Consider the following 26,436-nt stretch of genomic DNA (forward strand, 5'->3'; position numbering starts at 1 on the left):
CTGCATATTCATTTTAAGGCACGCGCTACATGTAATTAGATTAATTATTTTATTAAAAAGTGTAAAATAAAAACGAAAATGGGAGGGAAAAGGGTGTGTCGGACATATTACACATCGGCCTTTTTAGTTATTATAATATTCAACACATAATGCATATTAAACGTATTAAACATAATAATATCCTCATTATTTATTGATACGCATTAAAATTAGGATTAACCCACGGAATATCTTTAATGGAAAAAGCGTAAAATGGGAAACTGTACGAAATCCGTTTTATTTATCGTAATAACAACGTTAACGATTACAAATTTGTACATCTTCGTGGATCGCGATTTAACTCGCGCGGTAGATCCGCCAGCCTCGAAAATGGATCCGATCGATCCCGAAATAAATGTCGCCGAAAGCGATGGACGTAACGAGGATGCAGAAGGTTGCTAAACGGCACCAATGAGGGGGAAGTTGTGGCATGCCATTAACACCAATTGTGGTTTCATCAATTTTCATCTGCCCGGCTTTTGGGCCGATCCCGGACGGCGAAGGTGTCAAGCGTGACGCTCGGCCGGGCGACGATTTTCGATTCAGCCATGCTTTACGAGATATCAAGGACGGACACGACCATTTCGCGAGCGGACGCGTGCTGGTACAGTCAATAATTACCCTGCAGGCTACGTGCGGTCTCGAATGTTAGTCCGCGCAATGGGCAAGGACTGACTGCGATCGAGCTGCGTGCCGTCAAAACGTGTACACGCTACACGTACCTCGCACACTCGCGGCGGATAAAATCGATAATTCGCGACTAGTAAGCGGCATCGGTCACTTAGCATCGATTATATAAACTACTATTAATTAATGTTAATTTGCCAATGACAACAGACAAACTCGCGGACCTGCATTACGGACTAACGTACAATACAATTGTGGAAACGTATCCCGTCGCGGTAGTAGAAATCTATTGCGCACGACGGCGCCGGAGCGGATCTGTAACGATATCACCGCACGGTTCAAAGTGTCAATTAGTGATCCCGCGAGTCGACTTAAGCCCTAATTAGCGCGCGCGCCAAAGAATTTTTTAGCCGCTCTCTCGATCGCAACATATATCACGCGAGTCAGCGACGAACGACACAAGCTACGCGCCGTGAATTCACCGTATATTTCGCCGCGTTACTCCTCGGCGTCAAAGACGACGGTAATTGCACCTGCCGCGCAATATACGTGCGTTACTTACGTATCTCTTAATTAATTCGTGCCACGACCCGCCCGGGAATTATTTTCACATCGCCAAACGCCCGCGTCTTCGTCGTTCTCTGGTCCCCTTGGTCCCCTCCCCCTTTAGAAACCTCCCTATCGTCAACCCCGTCGTTCTCGGCATCCCTGCGACGTCGCTCTTGCTTCCGTCGAGCGACGTCGAAGTTTAAGCGAAACTTGCCGTCGAAGGAAGCTTATCTAATAGTCACGGCCGTCTCCGCACGTAAATTAGATAATATCGAACATCCAATAACTAATTAGCAACTCCGCCACGCTTGTATACCTTCACCTGACAATCAGATAGCACGGCAATATCGTCGATCGCGAATGACGATGCTACATGCACGGGCATCCCGACAGTTCTCGGTACGCATTTTTGTACATAAATCCATCCCTCGCCTTTTTTGATATCTCGCTTGAAAAATGTAAGCTAATCTTAACAGCTACGGTCACTTGAAACGTCGCTTATTTATAATTTGCAGACCAATCTTTCAGGCAAATAACGCATCTCTAATATCACAAAAAGCGCGTGCAAATACTTAATACGTCGCTTATCCGCGTACCGCTCTCGTAGAAATGTTTAATACAAATTTACAATTAAAAAGTGCAGTTGTCGGCGAAGTCACGGACTCGCGTCGCCTTTGAGAGATAAAAATTATCACCGTTTCCCACGGCCGAGCGGTAATAGCCCTCGGCACATTCTTGCACAGTGCAGCTCTTCCGAGACACCGCGCTAATTTTATCCCGTTACGCTCGATGAAGCGCACGACACGTGGCATATAAGTGTCTCTTGAAACTAATGAAGTATAATGCACGTAACGTGACGTCTCCATCTATACAGCGTCCTATTACAACGTTATCTCCGCGATAGCTTTACCCCGTGCACATCGAGCATCGCAATCTCATATCAAAACACGTTCCCGAGAAACTCTCGTTAATCTTTGACTGGAGCAACGTAAACGACGTTATTATATGTGATACGAAAATTGTCGCTCGAACGACAATTTTTTTTTTTTTTTTTTTAACTTTGTAAAACTTTAAATTCGCGCTGAGTCTTTTGGACCGCATGGATTTATGTCGCTCTGAAAGAAGATCCATCTTCAAGTTTTCATCTTAGTTGCTCACGGACCGGCTGCCGCTGCCAGCAGAATCTTGCCTAACGATATTCACTCTCATCGGCAAAATGACTCCCTGGGCGATACCGTAATGCTCGTACGCGTCTTTTCCATAGGTCACGCTCATCTCGTCGCCTCTCTTGCTCATACTCGACGATGAACTCGACGGTGAGATGAACGAGGATGCGCCTGCAATTCCCTGCAGTGCACTAAAATTCTGCATTGCCAAGTGAGAGGTGGTCGATGCAGAGATTTGCGTCGCGACCGGCGGCGAACCTTCGGCTCGGCCAGGGAGAGCGCTCTTGGGAGGCTGCGCCTCGGTCACAAATGATGCTTTATCACCTCGCGTGACCGGTGAAGCGACGGATCTTGCCGCTCGTAAAGTCGATAACGTAGCAACGGTGGGATGGTCCGCGCGGGCTGTCATCAACTGCGACGAGACAGGCATCTTCGCTGGTGCACGCGGCGGTAATTGTGAATCTTCGGTTTCTTGTGTCCGCAGAACCGTCGCGGACTGCGCTCTTCTCGCCGGATCGGCCTGGGTCTCGGCCGATCGCGAGTCCGAAAACGGTGCCGTATGAGCGCGATTTTTTCTTGCCGGGATCCGCGGACTTATCGGCGTAGTTTTACCACCGCTGTCCAGGACACTTGACGTGGCTTTTGATCCCGATTGTTTCACGGAAGCTGGCTGTGCGGAGTGCGGGGACGCGTCTCGGGAATTGCTAGCGCCTGTCTTCGCCGGATCTTTGACGTTGCGGCCGTTAGGTACAGACGGGTGATAATGATTCGAGAGATTATTCGGCGCCGAGGTCGCCGACACGTCGTGCGTTCGATCACCGTCGTTCTTCACGGCGGCGAGCTTCGGGTCGCCGTTGGGAAAACTGGCAAAGCGCGCGATTGTTTCCCGCTCTTCGGCTACTTGAGGAGCGAAAGGTATTTTCCTTTCGACCGGCTTTACGGGCACTCTGTTTTTCGACTCGACGCGACCCGCCACGACCCTGCCTCCACTTCCTCGCTTTCGAGGATTGTTCGCCGCGGCGCTTGGACGTCTCTCCGGGAAATGCCTGCCTCTCATGGAGACATCCGCTTCCTCGCTTCCGTCGTTGTCCTTATCCTCATCTTCATAAAACTCCGACTCCTCGTAAATATCTGACTCGTCCTCTTCGTTCTCCTCGGCGATCGCGCTGGCTTGTATCCATTCCCTGATACGATCTTTTTTTTTCGAATGGTCCACCGTGGTCTCGATGCCGTACGTCGTGAGCGTGTGGAGAAGCTGATTTTTCTCCTCCAAGGAACTGTGAAAGCTGTACATGGACGGGCAAAGCTCGTCCCTCTCGTCGGCACCGCCTGCGGATATGAAAAGAAATGTCGCTGAGATATCGCGACGTATCGCCGATATTATCGCGATGGAAAAGTCAACTGACCGTTCAACGCTTTTTCAACTCCGAGCTTCGCCAGCCATCTGTCTTCCAAATATTTATTTACCTCGAACACGCTGACTGGCCGCTTTTCAGCTTTCGGATCCAACAGCCTCTTGAACATTCTTTAAGAAAACGATATGTAAGCGGACCAATTTTTTTTATTTATACTTTGTCGCTATTGAAACAGTTGTAGCTAATTATATTATTTAAAATCACTGAAACTTTACGCGGCGACAAATAATACTTTCGACATTTTGGTGTAAACAATAGATATAACGCGCAATGAATAAATATTAGCTAATTATACTGCGTATTAGACGAAATGCACGCCGACGTGGCGCTTAATTTCGTGTTTTCAGATTCCCGAGAGGAGAGCTCACCTCTGCGCCCGCGAGCTGATCAGCTGAAATAATTTCGGCTTCTTGGCGATGTTGAGCGTCGCGTTGTGCCAGTTTTGATATCTGGTGTAGCGCGGGTCATCTATCGCTGCTTTCTGCCACGGCAGGCATCCGGTCAGGCAGACAAATAGGACAATGCCGAATTGCCAGACGTCGTGCGACGTGCGAGCTCTGAAAGTCCATTCGTTGCCGTTAAAGTATATGTCCTCGGAGACCGTAACCGAACTATTATACATTTCGCGTATTATACAGTCAAATTTATATATTAAAATCTCAAATACACAAATAACGGCTGTAGAAATTTTATTATTATTTTAAAAAATATAAAAAAAATGTGATTTTATAAAAATATCGTTATTAATACTTTTTTTTTTTAAGTTTCTTTACGTGAATATCAGGAAAAAAAATGCATATTACAATATATGTGTATATAATTACTTGTATGTCTCGTCAGTGTTGATCTTCAATACCTCGGGCGGCGAGTACGGCAGCCATTCGTTGTGTCTTCGCACGACGGTATTGACCCGCCTGGTCTCGCCGAAGTCGCAGAGCTTGATACGCGAGAAGTCGCTGCGAAACACAAGTATGTTGTCGAGCTTGATATCGCGATGCACCAGCTCGCGGCTGTGTATGTGATGCACTGCAGCGGCAAGCTGCCTGGCCACCCTCTTCGCATGCAGCTCGCCCAACCCTGTCTCCGTCACATTCGACGTGAGATCGCCTGAAAGTCAACGATAACCGAGATATTCTTGTACGCAACTTGAATACTGTATTTCTCTCAAGTTTTCCTCGAAACATCACGTCTCGAAAATGTTGATATCACCGTCTCGCTCGTCGGACGTAATCGCAAAATTAATGATAACCGAAGTCAAGCACAATAAGATAAAATTAGACCTGAGATGGTTGATCGCGAAAAAAAAATGTATATACTCCATTAATATTATTTATTTGTATGACGCCTTATGGTTAAAAAAAAAAGAATAAAAGTTTCTCACCTAACGGTGCGTATTCTTGACTGAAAACGTAAAAGCCGGCCGTCTCGAACGCGACGTCGTAGGTAGTTATAATGTTCCTATGGGCCGACAGATGTAACCCGTAATGAAATTCCCGGAAGAAGTCCGAGATGCCGGTGTACGCCTTCGGCAGGGCCTTCAGCACCATCTCGGTCTGCGTGCTGCGATGCTCGGTCAGCAAGATTTTACCGAACCATCCCTCGCCGACTATCTGCAGGATGTCGAACTCGTCGATCAGATTCACCTGTCCCAGAGAATAGTTAGCACTCGACGCGCTGCCGCACATGACGTGGCCGTGATCGATCGGGAGTCACGTTTGTTGCTTTTTGAGCCGCGAATGACGGATGGACTGTCCGGGGTCGGCCCGTAATAACGTTCGAGCTCTCGAGGGGCCTGGACCGCGGGACAAAGGACGGTGCAACGCGAGCACAAGCGACGTCACGAGGGAAATGCAACGGCGATGGGAAGCGCAAGGGAAGTCGCGAGCACGGCGCGTTATCCCGCCGCACGCTGGATACACCCGACTCTCGATCTCCGACACCGGATCTCTACGCACTACGTCTATTTTTACTCCGCGTGCTTCGAACGCACGTTTACATCCCGATGCGAAACCTGACGCACGAGACAATTTCTTTGACGCCGTATCATTGAACCTTTATCCATCGTCACGTCTTTGCGACACGGCAAGAATCAAAATAAGAGAGAGAAAATTGTAAACTCTTCCTGCTTGGGAGAATAAAATAGCCTTTTATCCCGGACGTTTGATATAATAGAAAATATTTGTGCATTACGATATAATTATAAATGGAATATTGTTGAATTTCGTTGCATTCAAGCCTTGCGAGCTGCGTCCGTGAATTAATTAAATTGACAATAATATTGAAAGTTAAATGCAAGAGAATTAATTGATTCTCAAATATCACGGGGAACGTAATTTGTCCCGTATTTTAATGTGCGCGCGGACAATGTACGTGCAAATTATTACAGCACATAAGAAATTTTCTGTACTAAGTAAACTTTCGCGCGGACATTAATTACGGTACTTTTAACGAAATTTTTTTTTTTAATTAATTAGATTAATGCCGAGTCTCATTTAGATTCTGTGTCATCGGTAAGAACGTAATCAGAGCGAAATGCTATGAGCCCGTGTGATTCAGTGTTAATGATACAAAGTCACGACGTGATCCAACGACGACGAGTCACGGTCGCAAACGTCGTCGTCGTCATGGATCTTCTGTTAGGGAAATGTTGGTGCAGTGCCAGGCAGGAGAATGGCCGTTAGTCGAGCGAGCATAATGAAATGCTGCTCGTTCGCGAATCCTATTTCGGGATCTCAATGCCTCGAAAACTGGAAAAGCTCTGCTTGTCGTCGCCGCCACCTTCGCCGTTGTTTAGGCTTTATTCCCGGAGGAAAGCGCAAGAGAGTTTAGGGAAATGCCCTGGATGACAAAGGTAAATCCAATTGTGACCGGTTTTCACGGAGGAGGACCGGTAGAAGAGAACGGAAAGAATGGCATTACCTTCTCGAGCTCGAACTCCCGTATTCTGTGAATGGACCCACCAATCGCCTTCTTCATTCCGCTCATCTCGGCAATCCGCACAGCTTGTTTTTCTTTTCCTTTTTTTTTTCTTATTTTTCTTTCTTTTCTTTTTTTTTTATACCGCCGAGAAAACAGAGTTTACGGCTCGACGCGCGGACTCAATTGCCGCAGCTAGACGTTACATCCTGTCGCTCATAAATCTCGCAGTATCATCGGTCACCGTTCCGCGTTTTGAAAAAAAATCCCGCTCTCCTTGGTGCATTCAGTTCTGCAAAACGTTTGATCGATGCATGAGAACAGCGACTCGATGAAAGGAGAACTTGGGGTTAATAGATAATCGCTGCAGCGGAGCGTTCGCGCTTCGCGAATTACGCGCGTCGGCGCACGTGCGCGATAACGAGATGAATAGAATTCCACGACTGCGGTGATGAGAAGTGGGACGCGATGGGAGTCAAACGTGGATACGTTACGCCGTAAAGCGGAAACCTAACGACGCGACATTTCATTTCCGACGACGAGGGAGACCGTTAACGATCCTGAAATCGCGATTCTCCGAGCGTGGTCCCGTCAGCGCGTGTATTTTTGCGCCATATACAATTGTTGCGCAAGGCGCTGGGCGAGAGTGGCCGCAAAATTTCACGAGGAATGCCACGCGCCGTATATATACGATTTGGCAGATCGCACACATCGACAATAGATACAAGACGTAAGTATCCGGAACATTTCTAGCAATTGGAAAACGTATGCGCGACCCGTCTTACGTAAAAACGTTGCAACATTTATGAATAATAATGAACCGGCCGTGTGATATTTCCAGACTTTCCTACAACCTTTTCTTCATTCGTCCAATTAAAATAAATGCTCACGTATCTTCTTCCTTATCTCGTCGCAGGCGCTGTCACATTGTGATACGCGAATTACCATACTCTAATTAAATCTCGTATCTTATCCGGTCGCTTTATACATTCGCGGCCTGCAATTTCCGCAGCCGGGCCGCACAATGCAGAAAGCGCACTTTATTCAAATTCCATTCGTATCGACGAACTTACGGTTGATGGAACTCGCGAATTTGGCTCCCCCGTCGTTATTTATGTAAGCACCGTTCACGGGAACGCAAGCACGCACAGCGCGGTGCTGTGCCCATGCAAATTTACGGGTCGCGTGTGCACCTTCCCGCTCTCGTAATCCGTCCGGGATTCGGGGAAGCGGCACTTGGAGGCACGAAGGGACACAATTAACACCGCCGTGGAGACGCGCGGTTTCCGTCCACGAGGGGAGACGTACGCGGACGCGCGGCGTCTGGAGAACGAGGGGACCTCGAACGTTTAGAGATAAGCCGATCCTTCCTTCTTTCGCGAGAAGCCGCGCAAATTTAACGGCCACGCACCTCGAGTGATCTCACGACTGGTCTACCGTGTTCGGTGCACTGTTTGCCTGTGTCTGCAGTATTTATAAAACGCTAACCGGAAAGCGCGGCTGGCGAGCTGATCTTGGCGTCTTGCCTACTTGCCCGCGCGCACCCGTCTCCTCTTCTTAAGGGCGCGTGCTATATTACGGTCATTGATTGCGAGTGAACCTAAGCCGTATGCTGACCGCTGGAACCCGGTCTCGATCGCAATTTAGACGTTTATAGTATTTTATTAATAAAATTCAATTAAACTTATCTGGTTTGATTTATTATATCCGTAATTTAAAAAAAAAAGAAAGAAAAAATGTAGACTTGCTGTTATAATTTGTTGTAATATGTAAGTTTTATGTTACGGAGATATTTATATTGAATATCTATGTGTCAAAATGATAATTCTTTTGTGATGAGCAGCGTGAAATCTTACACTCTTCATGACTTGTATTTTATTTATATATGCGAAAGTAATCGCGCATGCATGTGCGCGAAGGACGAAATAAAAGTGGAAATTCCTCCGTACGGTGTCACTCGAGGAATTTCCTTTATTCCCGCGAAATGTGTAACATTTAGCCAAACAGTAAGACTGGCAGTTTAAATAAAAACGTCTGCATTTCACGTTTATCGTAGATAAGTATTTCGTCAATGTTTTTAATGGTGATTTTTAACGCGGAAAGATTAATGCCGTTTTTCGTATTATACCGCGAGGCGCAATAAATTTTGCATTATATTTTGCACGCATAAAAACTTGTCGCGTTATGTCACGTTAACGCCGTAAGGTTTTCGTGGATCGTCGACATATTTATTTTACATTGTACATACATGCGACGCGAATTTATAAGCGAACGGTAAAATTAAATATTCATCACGTCGCCTGTGTGACGTTGCGTAACTCCAAAATCAACATGGCTGGGTTTGTAATATTCACCGAATCGGTAAATCTGGCCTCGCTGAGTATACATTTTGACACCTACGATATTTCATCGCTAAAGTATCTCTTGGACATTTTTAACGGACAGTTTGGCAATATTAAACGTTTAATTATTTTCAAAAACTTTATAAATCTATTATAAAAGATTTATTATTTTATTATATTTTTTTTTTTAATTACAAGAACTCGTTTATTATAAAATTTGTAAGAAATTTTGATATTTCAGATTTATTTAAGCACGCGATGTACATGAAGGATTGTTTGCGCAAACATTTCAAGGCTTTTTGAAGAGTTATCGCTTTCTGTTGCATATTTAGATCATATCAAACGCATTCACTCCCTGCTATCGCGTTGAATAGCCTCTTACGACATCCCACGGAGATTCGCAGAACATTTTCAAGAGAGATTAACCGATCGAGAACGGTATCAATTTTTTAATTAAATATTTATACAAGATTACAGTTTAATGACAACCCTTTACGTAACATCGAATTAAAATACATAGTATAAAATTCTCGAAAACTGTAGCACAAAATAAAACGAAACAAATGTAATGAAAAATAAATGAGATCATTAAAAAAATTAATCCTTTACGTTTCTAATCCTTTATATCCACTTTGACCGCACGCGGCTAGTTTTTATTTAACAATCGTCCGGGATTTCGCAGTCGAAGGATCTCAAATTTCGCGCTATTGAGAGTACGCTGTAATGGTCAAGCAATGGGCGAGTGGTTACCGAATCGAGCGCAAGGTGGCGGCTGCGAACGACGGCCGGCTGGCGCTCGGAGCGCGTCCGCCGAGTGTGTCCGTGGTCGTCGACTGCGCGGAGTGCGTTCCACCAGCTTTCCCGTGTGTTTCCGCGTCGCGGGTGTGTGCGTGCACGCCCGTCATCGTCGTGCATCGTCCTCGTCGTCGTCGCTCGCCGTCACCTCGCGCCCTTTGCTCGCGGGAGCCAGGGAGAGAGAGGGACGACGCAGTGTCGGAGATCGGTCGGCGCGATTCCGTAGACCTCGGGGCAACGGCGGTTCGGGAGACCGAGGGAATAACGGAAAAGCAGAGAAACGGTCAGCGGCGACGTACGCTCGCCCGTGTGTGTAACGTACGTGCATATCCGCGCGCCCAGGCGGCGGCAAATTAACGGAGCGCGGTGAGAGAGGCACGAGGGGGAAAGGGGGCTGGCGGGGTAAGGGGGAGGTGAGAAAAAAGGTGGGAAGTGTGTCGCGCGCGCTCTCGCATCGCCGTCGTCGGCGAGGAATACGGCGCTCGGGACTCCCGGAAGTTGTGCGCGCCGCGAGCGTCCGCGTCGACGAGCGAATAGACAAAGAGGAGAAGGTGACCGCGGTGGGCGAGGTGATTCCCGACCGAGCGGCGGAGGAGAGGAGCGGAAGAGACAGAGAGGGACACTAGACCGCTACCAAGTGGAGGAGAGATCGGCCGCGTCGGGGAAGAAGAGGCGATCCGTCAGCGGGCGAGTCTCACACGAGTGTCCGTATCTGAGGGACGGAAGGAGCGAGAAAGACCAAGTAAGAGAGAGAGACAGAGAGAGGAGAAAGACAGACCGTGCGTGCGGGGAGGAGGCTGCGCTGCGGACGGAGGAATGTGAGGAGCGACCGAGCGGTGCCGTGTAAACACGCGTCTTGAGCAAGCCGGAATCGGGCGGCCCACCAGCGACGTTCGATGTCGCCGTCGCCGTCGACGAGCTTCGAGACGGTTCGCGTCTTCGTAGAATTCGTGCGGGCGGAGCGACCAGGGTTCCCGAGGCATCGATCATCGTCGCCGCCGGCGCCGTGAACAAGTCCGCATCGCAAATGATGGTGGCCGGACTACCGAGGTGCTGCTGGCTGGACTTGTCAACGTCGTCGTTGTCGTCGTCTTCGTCGGTCTAACGGACAAAGAGGTGAGTGCCTTTACATTACGTCGAACCGTCATCGCGATTCCTTCGCGGATCACCCAGTGGACTCTCCTTCGAAAATGGCCTCTCGGACGTCTTTCCCGTCCGCGATTGTTTTATTGTCTCTAAGCGGTTGTTGCACCCGCGCGATGCTTCACGATAAGATAATTTCCCCGCGATTACGCGTTGATACCGCCAGTGACAGCTTCCCGAGCGGTCGCGCCGATTCCGCGGCTCTCGATCCTCCGCTCGATATTTTTTTATTTTTTATTTTCCCACGATATAATCGCGCGATGCTTTTTCGCCGACGCCTCGATCGCGGAATCTTACCGCGCGACTTTCGGCGCTTCCACCGCATAGATTTCACCTATTTTCCCTCTCCCTCCTCCTCCTCCCTCTCGCGAACGATTAGCTTACATTTGTTCCGTGTCAATGCGGCGTGGTTAAAAAGAGAGCAAACCCATCGATCGCGTCCCGCGTTAATTATTTCTGGGAAAACGATACTTCATTACGCCGGTCGCGGTGAAGAAAGCGCGTTATCAATGCAGCATCAGGCCTTTAGATGTTCGCGTTTTTATCTCCCGCGAGAAGGAGGAGAGGAAAAAAAAAAATAGTTCAAGGTAAACGTCTATTTCTCCGGTCGGACATCGCCGCGCGCGGCTTCAAAGGAGCCTCGCGTCGATGCGTGCCGGTTGCATAATGGTCACGTCGCCGGTAAACGCACTTATCAATAAACAGCGGGTTCGCTAGTCGTCGGCACGGACGCTATTTACAACGTTACAGCAATAATATCGACCGGGTGGGCGGTGGCGGAGGGCGGGAAAGCGTTCTGGGAACTTGTCGTCTTCCGAGAGATGCTCGGGCGGGTCCGTGTGGTCCATCGTGCATCCGATAAATTCGCAACGGCGGTCCGATCTTTCACGGGTAAACAATGCGAGGCAGGAGGCTAAGGTAACACGATCTCGCGTGGGGTTTTCTTTTATCGGATGCGTATCGTCCCTCGCCGCTCGTCCGAGATAAAACACGCACGATAAGTCGATCCGCGGACAAATCGATTGTCAAAAGACTGCTTCTGAGACCGCTGGTACGAAAAACCGCCTACGGGAACGTCGCGAGCATCGTTATCGCCTTAGCGCGATAGAAAAGAAAAAAGAGAAAAATAAAAATTAAACGAAACGCTTGGTTTGACTAATTTATTGCCGATAGACGAAGAGCGACGATAATTTAGTATCTTGTCAACTTTGCGAAATACGCCGATATGAATGTTTCATAATTTCGCTGGCTAGGACGGATTGCGCAATATCGCGATGATAAAGGAGAGAGGATCGGATTTTTCGTTAAATATTTATCGCCGGGATGAGCTAATCTTGAAATTTACTTCGGTTTTGACGGTGGTAACAGGTGAAATTGTTTTAGTTAACGATCGCTAATACGCACGCTTTGCAGCGTCGTCAATAAATAATATCGTACGTGCCGGTAATTGTGCGCCGGGAATGAATTTCATTTGGATCAAAGAATCTTAATGAAGCGGAATGGGGAATTTTACGGGCGCGCGGACGCGGACCCCCTTTCTGCAAATCGTATTTTCGCAAAAGTGTTTCCATCGATTGCGTTCTTTCGCTTCAATTAACATTCAGGTTTCGGGCATACCGATAAACCGAGCACGTGAAAAGTTAATTACGCAGCTTTGGCACAAATTACAATTCGAAATACAGCCTCAAAAGTGGTCCTAAATTTAATAGCTACGTTATCGCGCGTTAACGCTTATCGTTGGAACATCAAATGCAAACGATACGTGTATATTAGAATAATTGATTAATTACGAACATTAATCAATTGAAAGCGGACGTTGATTACAGTCGCGTATGATATTTCGACTGGCGGAATAAACGCGTCGGAGCCACGGATAAGTTTCCGGTATTCTTCTCTCTCGTCGCAGAAAATTTACGGTCGGTCGTATTTTACATTTGAAAAAGATAGGAAGTGGAACACTGTACGTTACGTGACATTCTTGGAGAGCGCCCTGTTCCCATTCATATGTTGCATCTATATATGTTTAAGCATGCAAATATCAAGACTTTTGGCATTTCAAGAGAACGGAATACTCAATGGAGTAGAATATTCGAAGGCTGCCAATAAGTAGATACATATATATATATAATTCACTTTGCTAAATTTTTAATTAAGCAATTATTTGCAAAATTGCATCAGCATGAATGATTAAGCGCTCGTGAAAAAAAAAAATGTATAGTATTTGTAGATAACGTAAATCTCGATTATCGCTAAAAGTGTTTTCCGATAACGGCGACATTATTACTAGATTTATCGTATAATAATACTTAGATATATTATATACATCAGTTAAATATAATTTTCCTGATCAACCGCGGGTTTGAATATTTTGCTAAAAATATTACGCGAATTTTTTTGCTAGAAATCAGACTTCTATTACGATTCGTATTAACTTTCCCACGAGTAATTTCCATCTCTTTACCATCGTTCTTCATCACTCGAGGGAAGACAAAAAAAACTTTTAATTTACTTCGAACAATAGATTACTTTCGTTTCTATATTTTTTTTTTCCACCCATACGTAATAAACTATTGCTGTTTACGGCTAGTCGGCTAACAGTGTTTGCGCGGAGGAAAGTGGATTAACGCAGTGGCGTTCGGAAGCGGAGATCAATCCGCTTGTGGAGTGCATTATCTCGAATTACACAGGTCCGGTTGCGTCAAAGTAATCCGTACCCGTTCGCGCGGCGGAAATCGTAGAAATGACACTTGCTCGCGTGTTGCGTTTCAAGATGCAAAAGCGGGAGCGGAAGACAAAAGGGAATCGTGGAGACTTAAAAAAATAAAAATATATATATATATTATATATCAGCATTCGAAAATATTGCTTCCGTCAATATCCGAGAGATTTTCATCGTCGATTTATTGCCGATAGCTTGTCGGTGCAGCCTTTCTGCAACTCTATTCGCTGATACCATCTGACAATGCCAATACGTCAATGCAAAAGCGGATTAAGCTCGCGGAACTGTCTGTAATGCGTGCTTACAAGCGAAGGGAATGTATTTCGTAATTTTTTGCAACGCGGAAAAAGAGTTGACCTTACATTAGCATCGGATAAAAACCTGCGTATTAAAATTAAAAAAAAAAAAGGAAAATTAATTTCTTTTCCACCAAATAATTTTTATTTTACTACACCGCTTGATATATGACGTAATAAATTCGTGTTTGTGTGCGGCTATTCGCACGGTTACTTCACGCTCACCCCGGGGCGGCAAACGCGAACGTTCTAATCGGGCGTAATTATCATTCTCGCGAAGATGAACGTCGCTGTTGTTCCCACCGGCGTGGATTAGTCGCGCCCCTCAGGATATCATCGCGCGTTTCTTCGCGGGATTCCGATAACGGTACGCGAGCAGTACCTGTTACGTACGTACTACGGTACGTTTACGTTACGCATTATCGTCACGAGGCCGTATTATCGTTGCCTCGATCGCGAATCCCCGCGCATCAATTACCGTTATATACGATCGGTGATGCGCCGTACTTTTGGTTGCGCAAGAAAAGCGATTTTATCGGGAAAAAAAAAGAACGAAACGCCCGTGCTGTGCGAAAAATACTTACTTCGCAATCCGAGAGAGAGCTTTTTTTATTTTATTTTATTTTATTTTTTTTCTTAACGCACGTTATCGTTAATCGACTGCTTTCCGAATAATTTTTCCGTAAGATATTTCACGTCGGATCTTAGAACGGTATCGCGACACTTTGATCTTATACTTTAATGGCTTATCTCATTAAATTATCATTTTAATGTCGTCAATATTACGCGTGCGTATGTAAAAATAAGATACGATCGACGGATGACGTTTTAAATGTCACGTTTTTCCAATAGGCGGTGGATTTTTCGCAAAAATGCATGCCTCGCTGGGAGATTAATTGATTTATTGAGCGAGAGAGAGAAAGAGAGAGAGAGGTGCAAGGGCTGTAACGGCGTAATAGCGAACACGTTCCGTATTCGTGACTAATACACCGACGCGAGTACCGAGGCTCGATTTCCCGGATAGTGGTCAGTCAACCAGTCGTTGGCCGCGTTGGCACGTTGTCGACCTTTCCGTAACATTAACCGATACGTCCGTCAAATCTTCCGCCGATCGTTTCGGATCGCAATCATTTATTTCGAGCCTCCCAGCCGGGCATCTTGCGAGGGACTCCGGATTCGCGGTGCACACGTGCGACGTCCGCTAATTCGCGGCTTCCGCGTTCGCGCGCATGCGAAAGTGTTTCAGAAAGCGCGACGCTCCGTTTACGACCGTGTCCGGGAAATGCGCTCTGTGAAGCGGACGCGATTTAAATTTCAAACGTCGGCTGCGTTTTCCCGAGTTCCCCAGGCACCCAGGTTCAACGGGATATGGGGCCTCGCGGCGCATTTGACGCGCGTTTCGGATGTCCGCCCCCGAGAAACCGTAAACTTATTACGTGTAACTAACGCTCGTGCGCCTCATTATTACGCGGACACGTGCGGTAAAAGCGGGTCAGGTCCGACATCGCGGACGCGGCCGCGCGCAGGTAGATCTTGATAGCGGACGACGAGCGTCGTTATCGGTTAAATGTCAAGTTCAATTCGCGACGGCGTGACGGATCCGGATGGATGAGGAACGACTCCCGGTTTCCTCGCACGTGGAAAATCCCATCGTGATAGCGATCGGCCCCGAATAATCGGAATCGATACACGTTTCACGCGGCCGAGCAGCATGTTTCTAATTACGATGTTCGGGGAATACAGATAATATTCCGAAAAAATACTGAAACATATCCGTAACATTTTGTACATCGCATTAATCGATACGGCGATGTTTTACACGTCTACTTTTTCGCGAAATGCGCTTTTATTATTTTTGCCACGTGCAAATGTTTATGCTTTTCCCCGATGCTAGAGTAACAGAGTCCAACTCTTTGAAACGCCGGTGCTGCGCCAACAATAATTTTAAAATCTTTGACGTAGGACATTGTAACCTTATTTACTTAGGCAATCAGCCTGCGAGCGCGAAATAAAATTAGGATAATCGCGTTAAATCGCTGACGGCACTATCCGCGCATTAATGCATCTGTGCGTCGGGATAAACCCGATGGGCCTTCGCGGGACGATCGCGATACCGCGGTAATTACCGTTAATGGTATTAATTGCGATTACGTAACGATCAATTTTCCGTGTCACGGCGAAAAGAATTAACCGCGCGTCGATGCCGTCTCCGAGGCCGAGATTTATTTTAATTGAATTCGCTTCCGAAGAGCGCGGCGATCGATCACGCATTATCTCCGCCGTGCATGACAAACGATTCGTCGCGGGACGAATTTTTTCGATATCTGCCGGCAAATCGTACCGCCGGCCGATCTCGTCTTAATGGATTAACGGGCCGGCCGGACAATTCGTTATCTCAACAATGAACGGCGGTGCAGGGAACGCTCGTCGTTAATAATAACGCCGGCGAGAATGGGAGAGAATACTCCCGTCTTATTTATATCGCGACATAGACGATGGACGCGTTTGTGCGAAATAAAAGCCGTAAACCTCGCCTCGAGTGAATGTCAGTCTTGCGTCAGCGTTCGCTATAAATTGCCCCCGGCGGGTGCGGACGACTCGATCGTTAAGGCATTAATCCGGATCTGTTTTCGCCGACGTTTCCGGCCGGAGGACCTTCGGCCGGCGTTTTCCCCTCCCGAGAAGAAATTTCGCCCGGTCCGGTTCGATGCGGGTCCGGCTCCTTTATTGGCACCTCCGCCGCGCCGCTCGGGAAGGTTTATTTTTGCGTTCTTCGTAATCCTCGTTAAGAGTATCCGGAGCACGCACGCCGAGGAAATGATTCGCGGCTGCCGAGAACCCCCACGGGGCCGCGCGTGGCCGCGTTCCGCACGGCGGCGAGAAACTCTCCTTTGTAGATCCCAGAGGAAATCGTGGGTGGTAGCCGTGGGTCGAGATTTTCGCGACCCGCTCTGTCGCATGGATTTTTTTTTTCCTCGCGCGCTCCCTCGTACACGCGGGCGAACGATTGATCTCGGGAGCAGGGAGAGTCATCGCTTCGAGTACGTGATAAATTGTAGAGGCAATCGCGCGATAATGCAAGAGGAATAAATATTCATAAGAGCAAGACTCGCGGCGTGTCCGATGTAAAGGTGGGCAGGGACGAAGGAGGCCGGAATGCGAGAATGCGTTTCGCAATTACGCACCGTCGAAGACAATACGTTCCCTCGGCGACAACATTGGCTCCTACTCCCGTCCAGCGCTAAATTTGACCGTGCCCTGATCACCTCGCGCTCGCATTGGCGATTATCTTCGCGTTGGGCAAGCCGCGGGCGTATTAAGATGTATCTGCATTCTTTTCTAAGTCATTGATCCTTGAGAAAGTGAATGATCGCCATCGATAGGCAATCCTGCGGAGCCGCGTCTCGGTACGATCGATGGACACCAGATTCTCGCGCTCCAGTTACTCGAGTTTCTAATGCGATACTCAACGAGGAAAAAATCAATTTGCGGGGGATTACGCGCGATTTCTATGCACTCTGGGCGCGACGTGACTACTCCGCTCGCGCGAGGAAAAGTTCGAATCGGATAACTATATTTAGTTGCAAAACCTGCGCGTGTGTTTGGTCCATTAGCTTCCCAGTTTTCCCAAAGCGATACCCACCGCCTATATCGTCCCAGCGAGCGTACCTTTTTTACCGCTGCACCGATCGCACGTCCACGGATGGCGAAGCGATTAATTATTGCTCCTACTAAGCGCTAAAAATAATAGTGACCTCTTTTGCGCGGAATGGACCGTCTCGTCGTACTTGCGCGACTGGTCGTTGGGCATTTCTGAACGATCGATCAGAATTCGATCATGTGGACGAGCGTAGAAAATAAAAAGAATACGACAAATCAAATAAATGCTTCACCTTCCAAAACGCGGTAGCTTTTTAAAATCTTATTCCACACAAGTGGAATGTATATAATTTTTTTTTTATACTAATAAAAATCTGACGCGAGATAAACTGCGTTCTTCTCACAAATGCCGAGTCTGGATGGGTTTCGATCTGAGATGAAATCTATCTAGCACGCGTTAGATAAGTACGTCTCTTATTTTTTTTTATCCTTAGTATGAAAAATCTTGCAATATGCATTACAGCGGCACGAGATGAATCGAAGAGTGGGATACAGCAATTACGATGGCAAGATCGCCGGGCTTTACGATTTGGAGGAGACCCTTGGCCGCGGTCACTTTGCTGTGGTGAAGTTAGCACGACACGTTTTCACCGGTGAGAAGGTCGCAGTAAAGGTGATCGACAAGAGTAAGCTCGACGAGGTATCACGGGCTCATCTCTTTCAAGAGGTAAAAGAGATATCACTGGCCATTTCATAAAATATTAATTCCACGTCGTACTCGCAAATTTCTCGGTTATCCGGTTTCATCTTCTATTATTTATAATCAAGACGAATCGGGGATATGCTCTTTCACTAAAAGTAATTTGGAAAATTTCAATTCGATTGCCTCTGTCCTGCTTTTATTTAATCTTTCGCACAAAGCTGCGCTGTTTCAAAGTCATTTCTCGTAAATGAGATCTTACGTTCAGACAGATAGAATTCTAACGACCTCCTGAATGTTGCTTGCTTCTATTTTTCACGGCTCGTGCCTGCGCAATCGCGCCGGACCAGAAGTTACTTTCCGGCTGTTTGATGTCCTAATGGAAATGATAGAGTCACAGATAACATCCTGATTCGCGTAATGTCATTTTGATGGCTAGTTCGGTATTAACCGACGATCGAATCGTTTCGGGTAGCTGCGCCGCGTGATAGATCTCGTAGCGACGGATCTCGTTATTAGGTTCGCGAGATAATGACGCAAATGGATGACGGACGAATCGTTGACCCTCGGATTGAAATCTGCTCAAGCGAAACGAATTTTGTTTGCCCCGTTTAACGCGAGCTTTCCGCGTTGCAGGTGCGGTGTATGAAGCTGGTGCAGCATCCCAATGTAGTACGGCTGTACGAGGTGATAGATACACAGACCAAGCTATACTTAATTCTAGAACTCGGCGATGGCGGGGATCTCTACGATTACATCATGCGCCACGACAGCGGCCTCAGCGAAGAGGTATTGTCGCATGGCTATTGTCATTTTATTATACCATCAGCTTGTAATTACCACGCGGACAAAGGATGCAAATATAGCTCTCCTGACGTTAAAGTTAATGTGACTGTTAAATGTGAATTTTTGACATATAAATTGCTATAAATTTATTATTATAAATTGCCGAGAGTTATCGTTAAATTAATCTTAAAATGTTTTTTCTTTTTTTTTTCTTTTTTAATTTGATGTACATAATTAAATGTTAATTTGATTAGAATTTTATGTCATTTTTTTACCACATGTATGTAGTACAAAATAATTATATTAGTATAGGCGCGACACGTTTATTATATGAGTTATTTGAATTTTTATTTTAGGTGGCCAGAACTTACTTTCGGCAGATAGTTCGGGCCATATCGTATTGCCATCGTTTACACGTAGTGCACAGGGATTTAAAACCTGAAAACGTTGTGTTCTTCGAAAAGCTCGGTACGGTAAAGCTTACGGACTTCGGGTTTAGCAATAGATTCTGCCCTGGTCAGAAGCTTGAGACTTCGTGTGGCTCATTAGCGTACTCCGCTCCAGAGATACTACTTGGCGATAGTTATGATGCCCCGGCAGTAGGTAAGTTTATTAATTAATGTAATTAAGAGTAAAGATGATCAAAGTTAAGGCTCCATTATCTATCTACCAATCTCAAAGTTTCAATTCTAGCGAAAGAGAATTAATATTAAAATTATGTCTTCTGTGGAAAGTTTGATTGAGAAATAATAAAATCAAGAGAGAGAATTTTAATTAAAATAATTTAACCCAAGTGAAGTTATTACGTTCCTTTCGTTATTCCGTTTTATGTATTTATTGTTTTAATTTGTTGCAGATGTTTGGTCGTTAGGTGTAATACTGTACATGTTAGTATGTGGTCAAGCACCATTTCAAGAGGCGAACGACAGCGAGACATTAACGATGATTATGGACTGCAAGTATTCGATCCCGTCGCACGTGTCCGACGGTTGCAAACGGCTGATTGCGAGGATGCTCGTGCGGCAACCTGAGGGTAGAGCGTCTCTAGAAGAAATCGCCGCGGATCCATGGCTGGCGATCGGTTCTGACTCGGACACGATGGAAACGCTGCCGCTCGTGTCGCGCCAACAAGTCTCCGACGACCATCACAATCACATAATTACCAAAATGGTTAACGGTAACATCGCTACCAAGGAAGAGATATTGGAGTGAGTAAACATTAGGAAGAGATTTGACCATTTTGCTCGTGCCTTTTTTGCGTGTTAGTATATTTTAAGCATGCGTCTTCGGCGCTACGTTTTACTGACTTTTCTAACGTGGGTTTTCTTTCAGCGCGCTCGACAAGAATGAGTACAACCACATCACCGCGACGTATTTTTTACTGGCCGAAAGAAAATTGCGCGCTCATCGACAAGAACAGATGCAGAAAACTCGGCCAGAAGCTCTAGATGTTTCCTCAAAGTACGTTTTGAATACTGAATCATCCATTAGTATTGATTCTGTGACTCATTCATCAGATACGCTAGATTTAAATATTTATGTTGCATACCGCCTTTAATGAAATCACTAATGCACTGCTGTGTGCTGTCAATTTTATATAGTCGGCAAGATGATCTAACCTCAAATCTACGCGCGGACGACAACTCTTTAAATACTACGAACCAGTCGTTATTGACCGTGCCACGGACACCTGGCGATATACCGCAGGTACGCGTTACATATTCATCGATGTTTCTAAAAAAAACATCGATTAATATGTGACTAAATATAACTTTGAAGCAAACATTTAAAGCAAAATGTTTGCCAATTATCATTTCTTGTGCAAAAAGCCACAAATGACTGATTTTGTTACAGAACGTGCGAACGCGCAAATGCAGCATTGTTCAAGAAGAAGAAGATGAAGACGACGTTTCCTCGTGTTCTGGCCGCGACGAACGTGGCAGTAATTCGGCTCTAAATTCTTTTAATCGTCGCGGTTCTCGCTCCGAGGGCAAACTTTCGCATATTTTGCAAGAACGATTATCGCAGCTTCCAGAGAAGCCCGGTACGAAGCCCGTATCAGGCCAACGGCATCCGCACCAAAAAGAGGATACCGTCATTGCCGAATCATCGCATAGGGGAGAAAGACTGAAGCAGACTTCGAGAAACGAGAAGGATAACAAGACGTCGTCGCCGGTGCATCTAAAAAGAACAGATAAAGTCCAAACGGGTAATGTACTCTTGGAGAAATTGCCTGTAACTCCACGGATTACCATGACGTGCGAGGAAAATCTGAAAAATCGATTGAGTGGCGCAAACTCTCCGTCGAGCGGATGGGCAGCTAAAAAAGCCACCAGCACGGAAGCCAGACCAAAATCGGTGACGGAATGTCTAAAATCGACTGGACCAATACCGGCGAACAAATGGAGAATGGGTGCTCAGCATCATCGGTTCAGCGTACCGCTCACGGAATCCTCGTCGGTGATTTCCTCAAAACCGTCCGATGTACCTGCGACAACGACGACTACTACTAAAACACTGCACGAATCGTCGACTGTCTCGATACCACTTCATCCGATTATGGACAATCAAGTAACGTTAACACCTAAATACAAAACGATGCCATCGCCCAGCGGCAATCCGTCTGCGACACAACTCACGCTCAATGAAATTCTGGAAGACGGCGATGGCACGCAGGCATCGGTGAATTCCACAGAATGCGGAGATTCGACGGCTAAATGTCGCGTTGTTAGGCGAACAGCGTATGAACAACGGAGAAGCAAGTTTCATAAGACACGTACGACTTCCTGCTCGAGCTCGGACGCTAGCGACGACGACAGCGAGAGTAGGAAAAAAAGGGCGCACAAACTCGGCGCGTCTACAGGCAAACCTTTGCCTCCGAGACGTGACAGTCACGACGACTCGAGCGATTCGCAGGATCCAGGAGGAAGTGCCGGTGGACGAGGAGGAGTTGGCGGAGGTGGAAGCGGAGTGAGCAACGGTGAGCACACAACGGATACACCGACGACAACTGAGAGCAATCGAAACGACAGTGGTAGCGGCACTAATACGACAAACACGAGTACAACGAACGGCGGAGGACGGCATCGGTGCACCGAGAACCAGGTAATGTTTGGCAGGAGACATCGCGCTGGTAGGAGAAGAGCTGGCGAGACGCGATTGCGTGAGAGCCAGTCACTGAATCGTATTACCGAGGTTCAGGAAGCCGAGGCACCCTTGTCCTGTCACAATCATTGTCACGTATCGCGCAATTCGGGTGTAATTGGCACACAGAATGTTTCATCATCATCGTCGGTATCGCAAAATAGCACGGCTTCTCAGCACAATGTTGTTCCACCTGTGTCACAAATGGCAACTACCACAGTACAGAAGGCTAAGGGCCTCGGTGCGAGGCTGTTGCAAAGCTGGTCGCTCGGCGCTGGAAAATCTTTTATTCCGCAAAGTTCAAAGCAATCCGCTCGCAGTCCTGACGGAAAAAATAACAATTATCAAAGGCAATCGGACGATTGTCAGACAAACAGTGGTGCGAGCAATGAGCGTCGTGGCGATCACAAGTGCTCGAGTCAGACAACCTGCAACGACAAGGAAAATCGTGGTAATGGTTCGATAAATCCAAATCAGTGTAAGAACAAAAAGATTCGGTTGTTGAGTCGTTATTTTGCCGTGCACAAGAAACTTTGCGTGCCACTGCCGGGCATTTTTGGTAAGGGGCGTCTCTATAAAGCTCGTTCGTGCGGCAGCATCACTCGTGATCGTGTGAGTCCACCGTCGCCTAAGTCAATGCTGTTGGTCGAGGATAAGTGGCGGGAACGTCGTCAGTGGTGTGACGCCGCAACAAAGCAGCACCGCGGTAGCGACGGTGATATTAATCAGAATCTAGGCCTCTCGCATCTTGTGCAAGAAAATATCGGTAAGGGCTGTGCCGGTATGCCCAACGTGTGCCACATTCATCTCGGAGACGCTTCCAAGTGTTGTAGGCTTTGTTGATAAATCGCTTCCGCTCGAAAGAGAGAAAAAAAAACATTGATTGCGTTTAGGTATGCAAGGTGAGAGACACGATGTAAGCGCGGATAAAAAACAAAGTCAGGTCTGTTTTGGTGTCAGTGGAGTAGCTAGATGGCATGGAGCGTGCGAGACTGTTTTTCGCGACGTTTTTTCGATAGTGCGTGTAATTTCTAGCAAGTTATTTCGTCGACACGAAATTATTCTTATAGTTTGAGAGATCTGATATATTTTTCCTCGTATGTTTTTTAAAGAAAACGCAATTCGAAGTCGCGATCGTAAATGCCGTGTCTCTGATACATTTAAAAAAACAAAAAAAAAACAAAAAAAAAATCAGCAGTTAATAATTTTTACATACAGAAGTTAGAACTGTTTGACATACAATTTTATAAGCAATTTAGATTGTACACGCAATGTGTATTCGTAATTGATATTTTCATAAAGGTATGATCTGTTCCTCGCTGATGCCGAAGTTACAGTAAGTTAAAAAAAAACGCGCAGCCGATATTCGCGTGAGTGGTAATCATTAGCCGCGGTATTAAAAAAAATTAATTAACGTGGATCTGGTCTGCCATCAGCGTACTTGACTGATCACATCATATCCCCGCTGGTCTGTAGAGCACAGGGATCAAGACAACAATAAGAGAAGGAAGATGGAACGCACCGGTTTGTCGGTCGTTCTTAGAGAGCTGTATCTAGTCCATATGAACAAACAGTGTATTAAATATTGCAGAGTTTATGATTATTATTATATTATTATTAATATTATTAATATTATTACTATATTATTACCACTATTACTCTACTGCTACTATTACTACAATTACTGCTACTATTACTATTACAGTCGCTATTATTATTGCGAGAGACATTATCATCTCCGTGCTACTGTCATTATCACTATCATTGCCATTATCATTGTCGCTGCTTTCGTTACTCCTCTTATTCACGTATTTACCATTGTAAAAACTTAGCACGGCGTAATGCATCGTAAAGGGTGAAGCAATTTTACGATTGAACCTTGCGGCCGATTGATGTGCAGTCGTGCAGTGCGAAAAGCGTCTTCCTCGTCTTACTTTTCCTTTGAACTTCTTCTTTTCTCGAACGTGATCCCTCTTCTCTTCCTCTTACGATACACCCCATTGCCTTTACAAAGCTTCCTAACTTATTAAGACGAAAAAAGCAGATAGTTTCCAAATGGCGGTTGACTATATTTATATACATATATATTAATGAGAATTAACATCGGATGGAAATGCAAGTGTTACACGGTAGCCTGAGTTGCGTTTCGGTGAAAGAAAGGATACGATTGAGAGGGAGGAACTCGGTATTTATGTACGTTAAACTTCGATGCGGGAATAGAAGTGTTCTTGAACAAGCAGCGCACGTAAAACCCACCGAGTGCGTAATACTATGCGCGCGGATAACTAGAAGCTTAAGGGCAATGCGATAATAGCAATCGTCATTTATCGATTCATTCTCGTAGATCGAAACAATCGGCAGCGAACGGTAGATGCAAGATCTGTTGAGCGTGCTTGCCGGTTAAGCACGTCGCGACATTCATCGATCACTCATTTCCGCGGGTGTTCGCGCCGCATATTAACGGTCACTTAGAAACAGATATCGTCATCGTCATCGTCTCTTTATCATCGTCATCATCGCGAGTATTATCCGCTATTGAAAAGTATTGCAATCGAATGTTTCTTGTTGCAGAGGGAATTTATTAGACTTTATTTTATTTTATTTTATTTTTTTTTTTACCTCGACGCGAATGCTTTCGTAATATCGCCACCCTTCTCCTTTAATTATTTCATTCTCGATTCACCATTTTATCGCGTTTCCGTATGATTTCACGAAGCTTAATCGAGTGCTGGACGCTCGACAAGTATCGAGATAATTTTTTTCAGAAGCTCACACGCATTCTTCAGCTTCCTCGTTTCATGTACGTCATACGATGTTATTCGATTAGCAAAAAAGCGATAAAATGTAAGAAAATAAGCTCGAAAATGATACATGATTATGGGCTGACGTTAACGTTAAACAATTGTTCGTAGCTGCTCGTTGAACTGCTCTGTCCTCCGTGTTTTTCACTTCCCGTCTTTAGGTTCGCGGCCGTCTGCAAGATGTGTCGGTTGTAACTTTTTTAATAAAGACTGAGAATCCCGCAATGACTTTGATGATATCTCGACTACTAGCTACCTGCGCGTCGCACGATGACGATGACCTAACGAGACCAAAAAATAATAATAATTCATAAGATTCACAGACCTAAGTTTTGCGCTAGTTACAAAGTGCAATACCAAGTTGTACAAAGCCAAGTACCTTGTGTCGGTGTAATCGTTGATTTTAAGAATCCGACTCGATTTTATCTTTTTCACTCTATTGTATTGTAACGCATTCAGCAACTCGGGGAGCTACTTTCGAAACGCGGAGCTAATAATCGCGGTGTACACATGGGCATTAACGTTATTTCGGTGTATGAGAACATTTCGGGAACGATAGGACTTTAGGGTACGAGGGTATCTCCGCGGCGAGCAATCAGGCGAAGGATCATTGTTACTATAATCGACGACGAGAGAATCGTTTAGCGCGAAGCTCAAGAAAGATCTCGTAAGTGCCCCTAGGTCACGTACGGCTTGTTTCGGTCCTATAATTGTGTAACAAAACCGACATCTCTCGCGTAACTCGAACAATATATATTCTGCAGCTGCAAATAGAACAAAGTATCTCTTCCATGTACATATCTTTGGCATTTTCCTACATCCTGGGAAAACCGACTTATTCTAAGAGAGCTATTGATAAGAGAAAGAAAGAGAGAGAGAGAATGAGAGTAAGATATTTTCGTGCTATATGGAGTAAGCCGATCCATCGAACTGGATTTCCTGAGATAAGATGTACGCACATATGTATATGTATGTTGCAAGACTCGAGTGCAAGTTCGACGTAGCACGTTGAACGCATGTAATTCCGTTGCGAATTTGCCGGCTTTATTGCTGTTGCGCCGCTCGTGTTAGTCGCCCATTCCTCTCCGTTTTAGCGAACAACACACCGCCGTTCCGTACGCGCCGCTACGCAAGAGTGCGAAAGAGAATTTTCTAAACGGTCTACTCCTTTTCATTCGTGCTAAACGTTTATCCGGCCTGAACAGATCGAAGCCTCTCTTCCCGTTTATTCCCCGTAGTGTCCGATTCGTCACCCCGATTTACTGCCAGCTCAGTGTTAACGACACCACTTTGCTAAAAACCGGCATAACATGAGATCTGTAAACCAAGCATGAGCGTTCATGCACTGTGTGCCCACATGAAATAAATTGAAATGATAAAGTTAACTACCTGTCCTGA

At 46.0% G+C, this 26,436-nt stretch overlaps 2 protein-coding genes across 2 annotated transcripts; one reads left to right on the plus strand and one right to left on the minus strand.

Annotated features, from left to right (window-relative positions):
- Positions 1–258: 258 nt before the first annotated feature.
- Positions 259–8,155, minus strand: LOC139102830 (uncharacterized). The gene is made up of 6 exons (XM_070656976.1): positions 6,716–8,155; positions 5,178–5,439; positions 4,621–4,903; positions 4,165–4,353; positions 3,788–3,906; positions 259–3,710 (listed from the first exon to the last, which is right to left on the minus strand). The coding sequence occupies exons 1-6, from the start codon at positions 6,779–6,781 to the stop codon at positions 2,362–2,364; spliced, it is 2,268 nt and encodes a 755-aa protein (XP_070513077.1). The 5' UTR covers positions 6,782–8,155; the 3' UTR covers positions 259–2,361.
- A 2,091-nt stretch (positions 8,156–10,246) lies between these two features.
- On the plus strand, positions 10,247–26,423 carry Snrk (SNF related kinase). Its single transcript, XM_070656971.1, has 8 exons — positions 10,247–10,965; positions 18,131–18,334; positions 18,944–19,096; positions 19,450–19,696; positions 19,950–20,301; positions 20,426–20,554; positions 20,695–20,800; positions 20,948–26,423. Exons 2-8 carry the CDS (start codon positions 18,140–18,142, stop codon positions 23,078–23,080), a joined length of 3,315 nt encoding a protein of 1,104 aa, XP_070513072.1. The 5' UTR covers positions 10,247–10,965; positions 18,131–18,139; the 3' UTR covers positions 23,081–26,423.
- The last annotated feature ends 13 nt before the right edge of the window (positions 26,424–26,436 follow it).

The sequence above is a fragment of the Cardiocondyla obscurior genome, linkage group LG05 (assembly GCF_019399895.1).
Source record: "Cardiocondyla obscurior isolate alpha-2009 linkage group LG05, Cobs3.1, whole genome shotgun sequence".
NCBI lineage: Eukaryota > Metazoa > Arthropoda > Insecta > Hymenoptera > Formicidae > Cardiocondyla > Cardiocondyla obscurior.

Coding starts and splice junctions, on each gene's coding strand:
- LOC139102830 (XM_070656976.1), bottom strand. CDS start 6,781: ATGAGCGGAATGAAGAAGGCGATTGGTGGGTCCATTCACAGAATACGG. Junction 5,440..6,715: donor GGGAGTTCGAGCTCGAGAAG/GTAATGCCATTC, acceptor TCTCTGGGACAG/GTGAATCTGATCGACGAGTT. Junction 3,907..4,164: donor ATCAGCTCGCGGGCGCAGAG/GTGAGCTCTCCT, acceptor GTTTTCTTAAAG/AATGTTCAAGAGGCTGTTGG.
- Snrk (XM_070656971.1), top strand. CDS start 18,140: ATGAATCGAAGAGTGGGATACAGCAATTACGATGGCAAGATCGCCGGG. Junction 20,302..20,425: donor ACCAAGGAAGAGATATTGGA/GTGAGTAAACAT, acceptor GTTTTCTTTCAG/CGCGCTCGACAAGAATGAGT. Junction 20,801..20,947: donor CACCTGGCGATATACCGCAG/GTACGCGTTACA, acceptor ATTTTGTTACAG/AACGTGCGAACGCGCAAATG.